Below are 17,535 nucleotides of genomic sequence, written 5' to 3'. Positions count from 1 at the left end.
GGCCTCCGGCCGCTCGGGGCGGGCCTCCTCTTGCCGTCCCCCTTCCTCGTCTTTTCCCCTCTGGAGAAGTCGGGAAGGTGGCGGCGGCAGCGGCGGCGGTTGTCCCAGCCGGGCCGGTGGTGTAGCCCGTCAGCCCGCGCTCCGCAGCGCCCGCGCCGCGCCCAGCCCAGTCGAGTCGAGCGGCGGCGGCCAGGTCCGGCGCGGGCGGCGCGCGCTGACGGAGGGCGGCGGCCGCGGCCAGGGCGGCCCGTGGGACCGCGGGCCCCCGGCGCAGCGCCGCCCGGCTCCCGGCCCTGCCGGCCTCCTCCCTCGGCGCCGCGGCCATGGCGGCCAGCGCGAAGCGGAAGCAGGAGGAGAAGCACCTGAAGATGCTGCGGGACATGACCGGCCTCCCGCACAACCGAAAGTGCTTCGACTGCGACCAGCGCGGCCCCACCTACGTGAACATGACGGTCGGCTCCTTCGTCTGTACCTCCTGCTCCGGCAGCCTGTGAGTGGGGGCCGCGGGGCGGGCGTGGGGCCCTGCCCCGGGAGTGGGGGAGTGGGCGGCCGGCGGGGCCCCTGCCTGGGCCGGGGGCGGCAGTTGGGGCGCAGGCTCGCGTGCGGGGCGGCCGAGGCCGGCGGCTGGGATGCGCTCGGCCCCGGCCGCGGGGCTGGGGATGCGCTTTCGCTTTCGCCGGGCGGGGGTCCAGGCGGTGGGCAGCCTTCGTGGGTGGGGCGTGGGCGGGGTTGGGGTCCGGAGGGGGCGCCCGGGGCTAGCATCTCCGGTCCCCGGGGAGTCCGGCGCCGCCTCCCTCGGGCCTCCGCTCTCCGGGGCGCGGACCCGATGGAGCGGTCGGGGAAAGACTGGAGGAGGCTGGGGAGGACCGTGGGTCCTTTGTGCGCCCCGCCTCTCAGCGGCACCTGCCGGGCGCCCGTGGCGTGGGCTGGGGGAAGCTGGAGTGGGAGGGGGCCGGGACGACACAAAGCCTGGGCTCTCCCCCCTCGGGTCCAGAGTACCTAGGTCGTAGGAGAAAGCAGGCACTTGGAAATCGTGGCGGGGTTACACCGCCGTGATGGCAGAGATGTGAATCCCAGGGGGAAAAGTTAAAGGATTATTTTCGGAAGAGGGAGGGAGAGAAGCAGATGTGAGGTTGAGGGTCTCTTTTTGGCCCAAAGAGAGTCTTGAGGAGTTTGGGGAAAGTTTTAATGCAAATAAAGTGTTGACGAGGAGCTGTGTTGTTCTAAATATGGGGGTGGTATCTGTAAGATTTCTCTATCAATACCCAAGTATCCTGACTGTATAGAAATGGAGAGACAGCCGTTGTTTCAGAAACGTCTTGAATTACTAGGATGGTTTGTATTTGCCCTTTGCTTCATTAAGCTTTATTTTGATAAGATGTTTGTTGCTGTGAAATTCCTTTTGGAAGGTTTGCAGATGAGTTTGGAACCGATGATAAGTTGCTTTTACGCACTAATTATCACAGATTCAAAGGAAGTTATCAACGAAGTGGTAGTTACTAAATATTTTTAAAAGCTTTGTTGTTCCAAACCATCTGAAGTTTTTTCATTTGTACCCTTCCTTCAAATAAAGTAATGTGGTTACCCCCTGCCCAAATTGAAAAAAACTTTGTAAGATTAATATTGAGACAAAGTACATGATATATGAGAAAACTCACACTTCATGTACACCTCAAAATGCAGGACTTAGTGTACGATTTACTTCTTTTTTTAAAAGTTGGGCAAAGAGGGATTGTTAGTCTTCCATGACTATTATTTCGTCAAGTATTTATTGGGTGCTCAGTAGGTTCTGTGTGAAGGCTTGGGGTGTTCTGATAAGTGCAACAAAATCCTTGTTTACTTGGTGCTTATGTGCTAGGGGAGGAGATGATAATGCGTAAGTAATTAAATGAGAAAAATGTCAGAGGTAAGTATGCACTAAGTAGTATGATAGGAGAGACCTTGTCTGAGAGTTGCTTTCAGATTGTGTAGTCAGAGAAGTACCCTGAGGAGTTGACAATTAATGATATTATTGAATTGCCTCAGAATCTTGGAGGTTGTCTGGTTCATGCTTTTCATTTACAAATATTGGACAACTTTGGTTCTAAAATGAAGCCAATAGTTCCATTCGTTTTAAGTATATTTGACTTTTATTATGTGCATACGTATGTCCTGCTTTTATGAAACACAAGGTCCTTTTATAGTATTTGATTTGAAAAATGTATGTATATATTTACTGTTCTGGATTTCTGACATTTCGGTGTAGCCCTTTGTAAGTATAGCAGGGCAACATTTAGTTTATTGCAGAAAATGCATAATTATCAAGAAATATTTACAAATTTCTTCTAGATTACACATCTCAGAAACATTCTATATTAAAGTATACTTCAGTATGATGACAATCGTTTACTTTAATGGGATTTAATATATAATAAGTAGGGCTTCATATCTCTGTGGGGTGGTGATTCCACAAATACTCATTGCTCACTTAGCCTGTGTCATACACCATGGGAGGCACTGGTGTTACTTGGAGTCTCCTATCCTTGAGGAGCTTGCATTCTAAGAATATAAACTTAGTACATTGTAACATTTCCTTTCTCTGAATGAAATATGTAAATGACAGGGAAAGTTTCACAGAGGATTTGATGCCTGAGCAAAGACCACTAAAGACAAGATCCATGTGGCAGGCGGGTTCGTGTATTTGAAAGAACAAGTATTTATGAGCTAGGTAAACCTGGTTTTGAATCCTGGTTAGTTATGTGGTATTGAGAATGCCACTCAGTCTCTTTGAACTTGAGTTTTCTTATCTATGAAGTGGTGAGGATAAGGTTTACCTTGTAGATTTCGGATGTAGATTAGTTTTCAGTATTTGAGATAATGTGTGTTTAACGGCTCATGCAGTGGCTGGTACATAATGGATGCCCAGTAGATGAGAGTCATAACGGGGAGAGGATGTCCCATGGAGTAGAGAACAATATGTGAAAGACATAAAAATGAGAAGCACCATTTATCTCCATTTTGATTGTTTTAGATGTAACTCAAAACCTGACTCAAGTTGGTTTTAAAATATGAAGGGAATTTATCATTTGGTTTTAATTTTAAGTAAGACTTTATCCAATGGCTGAATGATGTTGCCTAGATTTCCCTCATTCAGAGATGGCTGCCTCCAGCTCCTGTAGCTATGTACTGTTGCAACTTTTCCAGAAATTGTGCAGTTCACTCCGGGTTTGCATAGGTCATAGGGCTACCTTGAACCAGTGCCTTTATTGGTCACACGTTCTACACTGGCTTCATTGGAACAGCAAGGATCCCCAAACAGAGTTCCTAAATCAGAAATCTGTGATTCTTGGGAAGGAAGGAATGGATGCTGGATCAAATGTCTGCCGCAGAAATATTGAAGGGACAATAAGTAGCTCTTAAGGGTTTCTTTTCTTTGAAAAGCAGTAGTGCAGGAAAAGACCTTAAGAATAACAACCATCGCGTCTACTAATAATTATATATTTATTATTTAGATGACGTGGTATAATTGAAAGAGTATAAATTTTGAAGTCAGATTTTGACATTGCCACTAGCTTTGGGACTTAGGGCAAGGTATGAAGCCAGGCCGCAATGTGCAGGTTGGCCTGGATGCATCCTCTCAGCCTCAGTTTCTTTATTTGTGATAAGATGATAATGTATAGCTTAAGATTGTTATGAAGATTAAATGTTACAGTTCACTGAGCAGTGAATATATGTATATTAAATGAGGCATGCTAGCTGCCACTTGGAACCCTGGTGTGCCTAGAAAATGCTGGTACACAGTAAACGGTGTCTACTATCAGAATTCTAACTTTTACGATAGTCATGTACCTTTCATCATGTAACAATCTTTGTTTAAATAAGTGTTAATATTACTAGACTCAGAGTTAATCTTTTTTTCCCAGAGGGCTGTCCTATATGATGTTCATTCAGGATATATAACAATTCAAATTGTGAAACTTTAAAATAGACTTTAGATTTAGATGTAGTTAAACTTCATTATTGAGCGTGAAAGGGGGTGATGTAACAGACTGATTTGTCACTTTCTTTCAGGTTCTGTCTACAGAAATCCTTAAAATTATGAATTGACACTCTGTTGCAGCCAATAATAAAATATTGCCTTCCTGTTAAAGATGTTTTAGTTGAATTAAAGACTAGTTTTAGAACAAATTATTTGTTTTGTGTAGAGTAACATTAATTTAATCAGTCAATAATATAAGAATTGTTCTATCCTTAAAAAGGATTCATAAATTTTTCAGAGAGGGTCTGGATAAAATAAAAAAGTAACATTTGAGAAACACTTTTTTTCTCTTAATACCAGCTATTTTATCTGGACAAGTATTTGAACTTGGAATTTCACAAGTGGATAAATGTAGCTGGATAAATTATACTTTATTAATTTTGTGTGCATTTTGACTTATGATGAATATTGCGAGAATTTTAACTTTTTTAAATTAAAGTTGGACAGATGAAGAGTCATTTAATTGTCTTTATACAATTATTAGCATTAGAGTGGATTGCAATTAAATACCCTTTAGGAGCTCTGCTTATATAGTATTTAGGACCTTACATCTTTTCCCACCTTTTTTAGTACTCTACATTCAGGGAGATATTTTGACAACGTAGTACAATTTCAGTTTACTGTCAGTGGGAAAACTATTTGATACATTGTTGCAAGCTCTTTGATGGGGGAAGAATGAAAATCAGTACAACTAACAATGTGGAAAGATATGAAAACTTCCTTATTTCTCTCTTCAAACTTTTATCTATTAATAAATTTTGGTGGCTCTAAATTGGAACACTAACTTGGAACAGTTGTATTCAGTAGGTACATACTGTGTTTACTCAAAAATAAGACCTAGCCGGACAATCAGCTCTAATGCGTCTTTTGGAGTAAAAATTAATATAAGACCCGGTCTTATTTTTACTATAAGTAAAAATTTTTACTTATAGTAAAAATAAGACCGGGTCTTAATATAAGACCAAATATAATATAATATAATAAAATAAAATACCGGGTCTTATATTAATTTTTGCTCCAAAAGACGCATTAGAGCTGATTGTCCAGCAAGGTCTTATTTTCGGGGAAACAGAATACTTACATAAAAAGATTACTAGTGTTTCGTAAAGAAACTTTGTATTTTTGAAATGTAAAAATTACTCAAGTTTTTTAGGAATGCTTTTTTCATCAGTTAAAGAAAACAACCTATATGTCAGTTAAGTTTAATTTTGACAAGAGCCGTTTTTATTTCATTCTTTTTTGTTTAATTTTTATTTCAATTTTAATTTTTATCAAAAGAATACATGCACATAATTTAAAAAGGGAAAGGCTTATGGCGAGCAAAACCAGTCATCTGCTTCTCCATTTCTGATCGCCATAGACAGTGGCTTTGGACTCCTGTCTGTTTCCTCCTTCTGTGTTTATCTTAATATTTCTAAGTAACGTACTCAAAATGTAGCTTTTTTTTATTTTTTCAGTTTTAGCTTTTACTGACTACTGTACAAGGAGGAAGGTAAGGATTAGACCCGCTTAACACCTTATTCCACTATACTTTGCTTCTACCGTTAGTATAATTATATCCCAGTTTCTGATTAAATCTCTATCCAGTATTTGTCTTATTGCAACTGTGTACAGATTATTCTCAGCTGTGTTAAGTAGGTAGTATATTATTACTACAGATATTTTTCTTTTTGTACAACCTTCTTCTTCCTGAAATTTATAATTGTCTAGTTTTCTTCATTTGCTTTGTTTTCCATGTATACTCGTATAGCATTAGTATATTCCCAGATAAATGATCTGTCTGAGGTATAAAACTTCTTTCGATATGATCAGACACATTAGGTACTTCCCCCCCTCCCAAATTTTTTCTGGGTACTTCTGTCATCCTCTGGTGTGGAAATGCTCTAGTCCTGCTGTGCAGCTGTCATCCTGGGACTTTTCTTCTGTCGCCGTCGTAACACGCCTCACCTGTGTGCCACCCTCTCTTCCCTGATCCCCACATCTCCATTAGCCTTCTGATGAAAGGTTAATGGGAGATCATTTTTGATCATTTTGGTCTCAGCTCCGTGGCTGAGAATGTCTTATTCTGCCTCCCTTTTTAACTTAATAGTTCGTCTGTGCTCACAAAGGTGAAATATTCTACCCTTGGAATGTTTAAGGCATTGCTTAGTTGTCTTCAAACCTGCAGTATAGCTGTCTGGCTATTCTTACCACTGGATTTTTTGTGTCCCATCCCCCCCTTTGGGAGTATGTATGATCCTCTTTTTTTAGTCCCACTGTTTTGAATTTTCTATTGAAGTATTTTGATATAGATCTTTCGTTCAATGTTTAGACATTTTTGGGACTCGTTGGTTTGGAAACTCATGCTTTTTTTAGTTCAGATATTTTCTCCGATTTTCTTGTTGGGGAAAATGCCTGGCTGCCACTCTTCCAGGAGCCATGTTGAGGCGGTGGACTGGGGGCATAGAATTAGCGTTCAGCATGTGGAGTGCCAGACAAGCCCCCAGTTTTTAGTATGGTACCTAATAACAGTCCTCCTTTGGACTCTTGGCTGTTCCCTCCTCGGTATTTACCTTAATATTTTTATTAAGATATACCTGAGTCCAGAGTCTGCTTGGTGTAATCTCTGCAGATTAAATTTCCTTCAGATTTTCTGCCTCTGGCCTGGTAGATAGGGGTAGTTTTGTGGCTGTTGGGAAACAGGCTATTTTTGACCCTATGTAAGTTGTCCCCCCTTCTGATTCCTTTGGTAATCTTTCCAGGGTTCTGTGGTAGTTGTCTTCCCCCACCTCTGTGGGAGCTTCCACTTTGGCTTTCTCAACTCTGTAAAGTCAGTTACTGCTGGTGTATTCACGTCTAATCATCTTAGTTTTCTTAGAGAACCATAGTGTGTGTGCTCTTGGGCTCTTCCCTCGTTCTCTGTCCCTCTGTCTCTGTGATAAGACCTAGCTGGACAATCAGCTGTAATGTGTCTTTTGGAGCAAAAATTAATATAAGACCCGGTCTTATTTTTACTATTTTACTTATAGTAAAATAATCTTAATATAAGACCTTATATTAATGGGTCTTAATATAAGACCGAATATAATATAATAAAATATAATATAATACAATAACGGGTCTTATATAAATTTTTGCTCCAAAAGATGCATTACAGCTGATTGTCCAGCAAGGTCTTATGTTCGGGGAAACAGGGTACTTATATAAAAAGATTGCTAGTGTTTCGTAAAGAAACTTGATATTTTTGAAATGTAAAAATTACTCAAGTTTTTTAGGAATGCTTTTTTCATCAGTTAAAGAAAACAACCTATATGTCAGTTAAGTTTTAGTCCTCTGCTTTTTATTCCTCTGCTGTCTTTTTATTCCTCTGCTGTCATTTCAGTGGGGTTTAGAGAGTGAAGTCACTCTTGGGTTTTGTCCACTTTTAACTAGAATATCTTAATTCGTTTAAATTGTTACTTAAGTATTTTTTTAGATGCTTGCCCTAAGTGTGTTATAAGGATCTTACAGTGTAATATTTTTGACTTTCAAAAAAATCCCCAAATAATAATTGTGGTTTACCCTATGGGGGTGTGTGTGTATTTTCAGTGTTTTAAAGTTGGGTTCTGGGTAATATTTTGGACTATCCGATACATACAGTGCTGGGCATCAACAGTCTGTAGAATCTTGATAGAATCTTGATAACCTGTTAAAGCCATCTTCCATCTGTTGTAGATTTTAAATGTATAATTTTTATAATATGAAACATTATATGGAATATCTTTACTTAATAGGATTGGAATAGATCTTAATGTCAAATTAACTTTATTACTTTATGCCAACAATAGCAACCACATAAAATTGCCATAGCCTATTACAATGTTTTAACCAACTTCTCCCCCAGCAGGAGAAAAACAATTAATAAAACTAAATAAGCTTTCTTAATCATCCAGCACATATTGTCATTTGAGTTGAGCAAATGGCGATTAGCAAGATTGAGGCATAGTTAAGAGCAGCGTACTGGTGGACATATGGAGTGAGTCACACCATCTGGTTGCAGTCATACCTGGGTGGTGGTCGTTAAAACGAGCACTCCTGGGGATCTGCATATGACTAAATTATGCTGCAGAAACATATTGGGCTCCACCAGTAGGTGACTTTGGAACTTCTTGAAACCAATTAGCTGGCAAACATGCTTTCAAAATATCAATACTACTGTTACTAAATGAGTCATTATTTAAAAAAATTTTTGCAGTAACCTGGAGATTTAAAATGTGTTTTTTAGAATCTGGAACGGGTGGTACTTTACTGTTGGCACTGTAAAAATGTGTGGTATAAATCTGCCCCAAACTTTTATCCAATAGTTATGACTAATGTCATTACAGTAAAGTGTTTTATAAACACTGAATTCACAGGGCAGCTACACTGGGCTTAGCAAAAGAGGGAAGTGGCACCAGCTTTCAGGAACACACCTTAGAAATAACTGGATAAATAAAAATTCAGTTTGATCAGTTAAAATTTTGTTTATTTAAATGATCAAACCCGCTAGGTGAACCTGTTCAGCTAATGAGAAAAACGAGTGCCCCCTTTACTCAGCACAGTACCTTTAAGATTAATCCAAGTTAGTCGTTATGTGTATCAGTCATTTTTGTTTCTCCTTTTTGCTGAGTAGTATTCCATTGCTTGCGTATTTATGCATTTCCCATTTGAGGGACGAGTGGGTTGTTTCCAGTTTTTGATGCATATGAATAAATCTACAAATATTTATGTACAGATTTGGGGGTGAATATAGTTTTTATTTCACCTGGATAAATACCTACAAGTAGGTTTACTTGTCATAAGGCAAGGGTGTGTTTATTTTTTGTTTTGATTTGATTTTCCTTTTATGCTGGGTGGGAAGCTGTAAATTCCATGTTTGTTTGTTGTGTGTGTGTGTGTGTGTGTGTGTGTGTGTGTGTTTATGGTCACCATTGAAATGTTATTCTCCATACTAGCATTCTAGAGTTGATCAGTATTTTAACCTTCCCCTAATGATGCAAGGTGTTTAAAAATACAAAGTACCCTCACTTAAGTGCTATTGCTGATGAAATGGTACCCCCTCCCCCCCATAAATTGGATATGTTTTAATCAGATAATGTTTGTTTAGATTTGCCTAAGTGTTTACCAGTTTCTTTGTTCACCCCTTTGTGTCTTACAACTTTCGTGGGGTCATTTTTTTTCCTTCTTAAAGTATCTACAATGTATGTTTCTTGAGTGAAGATCTCCTGGGGTAAACTCTTGGTTTTTATTTATCTGAAAATACCAATATTTTGATCTTACACTTCAAACATAGTTTTGTTGGGTTCACATCTGTTATTTTTTCTTACTGCTTAAAGATAATATTCCGTTGTCTTCTGGTTTCTATTTTCTTGGATCCTTCTTTTCTTTTTCTTCTGTTTGTTTATTTATTTTTTATTTTTTCTAGTTTTTCTTTTTTTTCCCTTCTGGTTTCTATTGACAAGTCTGCTTTTAATCCAATTATTATTCCTTTGTCTTTTCTCTCTGATTGCTTTTAAGATGTTCTCTTTGTGTTTGAAGTTTCACCAAAATGTTTCCAACTGTGGATTTTATTCTGATTTTGATGTTACGCTTCTGTCTGTAGATGCATGCCTTTCATTGGATCTGAAAAATCTCCGCTCTTGTCTCTTCAACGGTCACTTCCTTTATTCTTTCAGTTCTCTCTAAAGCAAGGTTGTTGGTTAGATATATGTTATACCTCCTAATGTCCTCTTTTTTTTCCTTCCCCCCCAAACGTTTGTCTTTTCTGCCCCTTACAGCCTGCGTTACCCTCTTGGTTTCTTCTTTGCTGTGTCTAATCTGCTCTTTAACTGATTTGTTGCATTTTTAATTTCTACATTTATAATTTTTCATTTCTAAGAGTTCTGACTTTTAAATTTGCCTAGTTATTCTGATAATTAGATATCTCTGTGTATTTTACTTCATCTTATTTATTTTAATGTTTCCTGTATACTGTTTATTTTACATTTTTTATTTTATAATCCCAATATTAAAAGTCTTGGGGAGAGGTGGTATAAATCTGTTATTTCTACTGACTCAGGCTCAGTGGATTTTGTTGTGTGATGATTTCTATTGCAACTTAATATTTTATTGAGTTTAATATTTCCAAATCATGGTAGCATAGATCGGAAATGTGTTTATTTCTCTTGAGAGGATTTGCATTTTTTCCCATGGGGATATAAGGATTAAATATGCAAACTGCCAGTCTAGATATTTTATAATATTAATTTCCTTTTGCTGTATCAACTTATATTTTGCTTACCAAATTTTATAAGCATACTTGACATCATATAGTTCATTCTTGGTTATTTTTTGTGGCTACACCTTAGTCTATTTTAATTTACTTACATATTCTATACAGATTTTAAACTTGCATATTATCATTTCATAGAAAAGTATTCATTTCTATTTTCTGTTATTATGGAAATAGTAAATTATGGGATAATTTAAGTTTTTGTTGTGTACGGAGTGAATGTGTACAATGTTTTATATAAGGTTGAACTAGGTGGAAGTTATTACATCTCAATAGAGAGCCAAAGGAATTCCACTAACTTTTTTTGCTTGATAATTAACATATTTGAGGTATTTAGAACAGTGATTCTCAACTAGAGGGATTTTTACCACCCCCTCGCCCTGGGGGGAGATTTGGCAGTATCTGGAAAACATTTTTGATTGCCTCTACTGGATTGGGGGTGCTGCTGGCATTCAATGTGCAGAGGCCATGGATGTCACTCTCCATCTTACAATGCATAGGGCAGCCTCCTTTCCCCCCAGTAAAGAATTGTCTGGCCCAAAATGTTAATAGTGCCAAAGTGGAGACACCTTGAATTAGAGAAATGAAGATGAAGTGTTGATGCTGGTATATGTTTCCCTGAAAATAAGACTAGGCCTTATATTAATTTTTGCTCCAAAAGACACATTAGGGCTTATGTTCAGGGGATGTCATCCTGAAAAATCGTGCTAGGTCTTATTTTTGGGGTAGGTCTTATTTTCGGGGTAACGTGGTAGGTATATTTGGGAGAAAAGGTTTTCCAGGCCTTTTAAAGAAAAACTGAGAGAAAGACTTAGAAAGGAGAATTCCTTTTTCCTTCCCTATTTTCTTTCTTTACAGATATTTTTTATATAGTTCTGATAATGTTAGGTAATTCTTAAATTAAAATTTAAGCATAAGTGTGCATAATATTATGCAGTTTTATTGTCATTTATTTAACCATTGCCCCTTTGATATCGAAGTGTTTCGAATGTTTTCCTGTTATGATGAGCATTTTGTACATAGTTAGTTTGCTATGTTTCCGATTCCTTCTTTAGAAGAGATTCCTAAAAGAGTATTACTGGGTCAAAAGGCGTGAATGGGGTTCTTGATACATTGGTAAATTTATCCTGTTATCAGTGTGTGAAGACTGCTCACTTTCATTGCAGACCCATCAGTCTGCATTCTTGCTAGAGACTGAAAAAGTCAGTGTTTAACTTTTTTTTACCAAATTATTTTATAAGCACATAATATCCACGTAGAAAGCTTTTGGAGGCTAAAAGAAGAGAAAAATCCTTGTACATCTGTGCATTAAGAATGTAGTTAATCTGCTTGAATAAATGGAATATACAGAGATCAACATGAGCAAATGTAATACTTCCTCAATTTACGTAATTAACGTGGTCTTGTAGAATTGTGTCTACTTGTTTTGTAAATCAAATCCTACTTTAAGTGTACTGAGAAAGCTCATTTAAAGAAATCCTGTAGTAAGTGTTCTTGATAAGTGGGGAAAAAAATGTCCTTTCATAGTTTGGTTATGAGCACATTCTGGTTGTGTTTGTTTCATAAGTTCAAAATTTTGTTCACTTATTTAAGTAATGAATATGTTCTTGATGCATAAATGGACCCTGTGATATGGTAGGAATTCGAGATGTATGACTGAATAAGTAATACATTGTACTGCTTTCATGAGATCACGTTTGTGTAATATAATTTAAAAAGAACCAGGGATTTCCTCATGTAATGATTTGAGAAGTTTAGGGGTATGATTTGTTGCTCCAAAATTTCTATCCAAACCATACACCCGGTAACTGTGTTTGATATATTCTCATTAGAAAGTAATTATTTTACTGTAGGGGAGGTGGAAAGGTAAAGGATTGGCTGGAACAAGGAGGAGGTGTTAGGGAACAAGGAGAGATGGAGTAGCTGAGAGGGAGAGACAGAGGAATTTGAGAGAACAGTAACTTAATTCTTTCAGTTGTTTTGGAGCTAGGTAGGGTGTAAATACATATCATACATTTAATCAGCTTCCCTGAAAATGGTGAATTTAGTCTAGTTCCCATATTAAAGATGAGTTGGAAAACAAAGTGTCATGCTTTAAATGAATAATAATGACTGTCCAAAATTTTCACTTTTGGAAATTTAAAAGTAATCTTGGAAGCCTTATTTGTTATTGCAAATTGTAAAGGTACTTGAAAGTAATTCACACTGTAGCTATTTTTTCATAATTAAATTTGATAGTTTCACTAGGATGAAATTGCTGTGTTCAATTTCTCTTGCCGTGAAATCTTTATTTCTGTAGTATGACTTATCAAGAGCTAGAGGGAAAATAATTTGTCAATTTAAAATGTAAACAAAGCAAAACAGAGCAACAAAACCTAACTTAACGTTTCTCCACTTTGAAATGTGAAACAGATAAAGTGCAGCTTGTCATAATTCAAAGCATGATCTGAAAAGGGTGCCTGCCATCTATCTCTGACAGGAGGAAGAGAAAGAAGCAGCTGCATATCAAAGTTGAGCTTCTGTTAAGTTTGAATCTCCTTATTGTTTTTGATTTAGACTACTGTGAATGTCTAGAATGTTACATACCATATTTAATTATTCTAAAATGTTTCCAGAATTTTTTTGAAAGACTTGGTTCATGTGTTATTTCACCTCATTATTAAGTCTCTCATTTAATTAGCATGGATGATTGCAAGATGACTTTGACAAATTCTGTAAAAATATTGCTAATCTGCTCTAGAACCTGGATTCCAAGTGAAGCCTTTACCAGTGGACATGACAGTAAACTTTGCACGAATTATGTTGTTACTTTGCACGGAGTATTTAACCCTTGTTCTTGTGGGTGGATAACCACTTTATGGTATTTGGACAAGGTGTAAACAGTTCTTACTTTCTCCGAGTACACTTCTATTTACTTTGTCATGTGCATATAACACATCTTCAAGAAACTTAGGATAATGTCCTCTTAAGGCCATCTGTGGAGAAAAGGCTTCATGGTTGTAAAGGACCTTAAAAGTCATGGCCCTGCTGTTTCTTCTTGAACACCTAACTGCCTCCTGAGGTGATGCGAAATGTTCCTTATTATCGATCCGTATTTGAATTGATGGAGAGATGGGACTTTATTTTTATCGGTTAATAACTTCAAGTTTCCTTAGGTGAGTTTTAATTTTCTAAATTAGCCTCAAACTTAAAGGTAGTGCTATTTGATTAGAATATTTATATAGCTCTAAACTTTTTAGGAAGTATGAAAATACTTAAAAAATTAATTAATTTTTGAATTCTTTACCATAGAGCTCTTCACGTATATTGTCTTTTCCCTCCATCAAAAACACACTAATGCAATATTTGTATTTTCTAGAAGCTCGTGTGTTACAGGTACTATGTGTTCCTAACTAGGTGGTTACTTGAATTTATCTTTAAATATATTATTCAGTGTGGGTCTAGCCAAACTTATCTTGACATACCTGTTGTGGGGATTAATAGTTTCAGATAATTTTAAAATACTTTTAGTTTATGAAATGAAAATACTGTTCCAAATTTAAATGTACTAACTAAACATGTTCTGCCGTGATGTGTAATTTTAAAAGTATATAGTAATAAATTTATAAAATATTTTCTCTCTTAGGCGAGGATTAAATCCACCACACAGGGTGAAATCTATCTCCATGACAACTTTCACACAACAGGAAATTGAATTCCTGCAAAAACATGGAAATGAAGTAAGTGTTTTTACAATTTCAACTTTTTTGTTGGCAGTCATTTTAGTAAAATTTAATAAGTTGTTTGGAATGATGAAGTTCACTGTGTAAAGTTATTTTTATATTTTATACGTAGGTATTTTAGAATGTGTTTATTTAATACTATATTTTGAATTAATATCTACTATCTAAGTACTTTGCTTTTAACCTGAGGTAAAACACATTTATTTAAAATTCTTCAGTGTTGACTGTAAAAGGCATTTTTGAAGGAGTAACTGTTAATCTTTGCTTTAAAAGATAAAAAAAAGAGAGGTAAAGAAGGAACTTGGTGGTATTACTGTAAACTTGTGTTAGGCTGTTGTGTGATCAGCTTTTACTTGAGGTCCCCTCCTTCCTTTCCTCTACATTTTTAACTGTGGATGTGGATGTGATGTTTAATGTTGACCAGGTGCTCAGAACGGAGGGGCCTAATAATTCTCAGGGGACAGCCTGGTGTCATGGGGAACCCAGTAGTTGTGAAGATTGGGAGAGGAGCTTTTCCTTCCACTCTGCTTGAATGGGCTTCCAGTAATTCCATTCTGTTTGCTTTCTTCTTTTTAGTTCCTTGTTTTGCATTAGTAAAAGTGGTAATCTAATACTTGAAAAAAGAACTGTAACGTTAACAAAGAAAGTGGGCGTCTTTATAATCTTGGGTTAAAAATGAGCCACTCACCCCCTTGGTTAATAGTAGCCATTATTATTTCACAGGCAAGTCTTACCACTTTCCAGAAAGGAAATGATAGTTTAGTTGTACTATTCTGGTTGCATGTTTTTGAGAGAAGAGACAGAAAAGAAGTTAAAGGTTAAAATTTTATTAGTTTCAGTCTTCTCTTTCCCCTTCAGAAGATGTATACAAGCATCTTGCCCTCTGCTTCCCTTTCTTCGTAACACTTTAATGGTAATTTCAAACTTTCTTGCATTCTTGTGATGCATGTGTGCTTTTGGTTCTAAAATAGTAAAGAAGTGTGAATGAAAGATGATGAAATATTTTTAAATACATGACTTATGAAGTGAGCACACTTTGAACTCTCCAAATTTCACTGATAAAAAATTATTTTGAATAATCAGGTTCCAGACTGATATGGGTACATTACAGGAAAATCTAAAGCTGATGAAAGGGCAGAAGGTTTCTAATGACAGTTACGTATAGAATAATATATTTATGGAATAAAATACAATTTGAACTACATGTATAAAGTTTGGCATTAGCCTGGCAGTGCATACTTTAAGTTATTTTCTTAGAATGTGGGCCTAGTATGCAAAACTTTGGACATCAGAACAGAATCAGAAATAAAAGAATATTATTCTGTTCTTAGATTAAAAGTCTAATGACAGTAGATAAAACCAGAGTAACAGAACTGGAAAGGTAAAAGTCTATTGGAGGGGTAAGTCAAAATATCTGAACCTCTCAGAAGATAAGGTTAGGTGGAGACTAGTCCCAGAATACTAAGATTTTTTTTTTTTAATTGTGACAACTACACTCACCATGAGATCTACTCTCTTAAAACACTTTTAAGTGTCCAGTATAGAGTTGCTAGCTCTAGGCAGTGTTGTACAGCAGATCTTTAGCACTTTCTCAATTTGCATAACTGAACTTTATTCCTATCAAACAGCAACTCCCCGTGTCCCCCTCCCAGCCCCTGGCAGCCACTGTTCTCCTTTGTGCTTCTATGACTTTGACTGTTTTAGATGCCTCATAAGTGGACTCGTACAGTATTCATCCTTCTGTCACTGGCTTATTTCACTTTAGCAAAATGCCCTCAGAGTTCATTCGTGTGTCACATATGGCAGGATTTCTGAAGGAACATTTTTTTAAGACTAACATCAAAATAAATTTAGACTATATGAAAGGAAATACTTGGTTTTAAGGCCGCCCATTATATCAAAAAGTAGAAACAAAAAGTAGAGATGACTGGAATGGGCAAATGAATCTTAAATTCTGAGGAGTCAGGCAAGTTGTAGGCCATTTGAAGCACTCACATGACAGTCACTGCTGCGAACTGTGGGTGCCACGACAGATGTGTTAGGAGGCCGACCGGGCGCACAGTCTCATTGAGGGAGAGAGATCTGTAACATCATTGTAACACGGTGTTCGACAACATGATCAGAATAAGGATACAGAAGTAATATGGAGGAGGGACTCAGTCTCTTGGTGGAAAGGAGAACATTGGGGTGATCTCACATAGCAGGTAAAACATTTGCTGGTTTTGGAGGGTGACTACGACTTAAGTTGGCTGAAAAGATGGTGAAGGCAGCCCGAACAGTGCACAAAGGAAAAGGGAAATTTGCAGTAGTTTTTACTATTAGAAGATGCACCAGCCTTTTAAGTACTTGTTAAGGAAGACAGACAAACCTTTTTGTGTCCCTAAGGACATCTTAGAACCGGAGTATCGGGTGAGGTATATTTACAATATCAGCAGCACCTGTGTTCTTGAAAACTCGGGCTGTGTAGGACTGATGTATTGTGGCGTGTGGGATAGTTGGTACAACTGCATAAAAATACTGATTTCAAGTCCTTTATTATCAGTTTATCTTATTTAAACATTTAAATCTTAAGTATACATGCATAGAGCAAAGTATAAATTTTAATTTTTTATTTCAAAATATGTCACTATATTTCAACTGTGTGTCATCTTGCGTTTGGAAAGAACCGTATCAGTCATGTACATTTTGGGTTAAAAAGGCACTGGCACGCATCTTGTGCAGCAGTAGGTTCAGACCTGAATCCAGATGAGTGTTCTGAAGTGAGAAGGTCAGGCAGTGTGCTGACCTCAGGAGCAGTCTCCGGGCTTCTACCCCCACAGGGGAGTTTGGGTGTCCTAAGGGGCACGTTCGGTTTTCATGATCGGGGGTGTCACTGGCTTACGCAGGTAAGCGCCATGGTTGCTGGATGGCTCACAGTGTGTTGAACAGAATTAACCTACGTTCCACATGCTTTTCATATTCCTCCAGACATTTATATGTGGGAAAAGGCTGTTTACAATTATCTGCATGTGGAACTTAAATCTGTTTTATATGCTGGCATTATAGTCGTAAACAACTTCACTGCCAAAGAGAGTCATGCTGCCAAATCCAGAACCAGTGGGAGGGGACTACCAAGTGACAGGGCAAAGGGCATGGACACGGGAAGCCATTGAGACCAGGGCAGTGGCTCAGCATATGTGTACCTCTAGGGAAGGTTTCCCTTTTCATTCAGAGCCCTACGAGTTGTTCACTGTTCTGATGGCAGCACAGCTCAGTGATATTTGAGTCACTAGCAGAGTGTATCTGCATTGGTCTGCATTGGTAGCTATGGTAAGCGGACAGTGTTATTACTATTTGTAAATATGTATCCACAACACGCTGAATATTTATAACAGTATGTTAATACTAGTTTCTACATATACAGATTACAAATTACTTGAATGTTACTTTAGTATTCTCAGACTCCTACAGTGTGTTCAGTGGAGCAGATCTGTACGTTATTAGATTATAGAATATATTAGGTTGGTGCAAAAGTAATTGTGGTTTAA

The 17,535-nt window shown here is 37.8% G+C and overlaps 1 protein-coding gene across 11 annotated transcripts in view; it reads left to right on the top strand.

Moving 5' to 3' along the window:
- Nucleotides 1–245: 245 nt before the first annotated feature.
- Nucleotides 246–17,535, top strand: part of AGFG1 (ArfGAP with FG repeats 1) — a 71,153-nt gene continuing 53,863 nt past the window's right edge. For 3 of the 11 annotated variants that reach the window (XM_033112203.1, XM_033112193.1, XM_033112194.1), the window contains exons 1-2: nucleotides 255–490; nucleotides 13,912–14,005. In XM_033112203.1, the coding sequence (XP_032968094.1) occupies nucleotides 324–490; nucleotides 13,912–14,005 (261 nt within the window). In that variant the 5' untranslated portion in view covers nucleotides 255–323. Of the gene's footprint in view, nucleotides 491–13,911; nucleotides 14,006–17,535 lie in introns of all 11 variants that reach the window. The other 8 variants (XM_033112202.1, XM_033112197.1, XM_033112195.1 and 5 more) reach the window with 5 other exon arrangements.

Source organism: Rhinolophus ferrumequinum, chromosome 8, assembly GCF_004115265.2.
Source record: "Rhinolophus ferrumequinum isolate MPI-CBG mRhiFer1 chromosome 8, mRhiFer1_v1.p, whole genome shotgun sequence".
Lineage (NCBI taxonomy): Eukaryota > Metazoa > Chordata > Mammalia > Chiroptera > Rhinolophidae > Rhinolophus > Rhinolophus ferrumequinum.
This window is presented reverse-complemented; position numbering and strand designations above follow the sequence as displayed.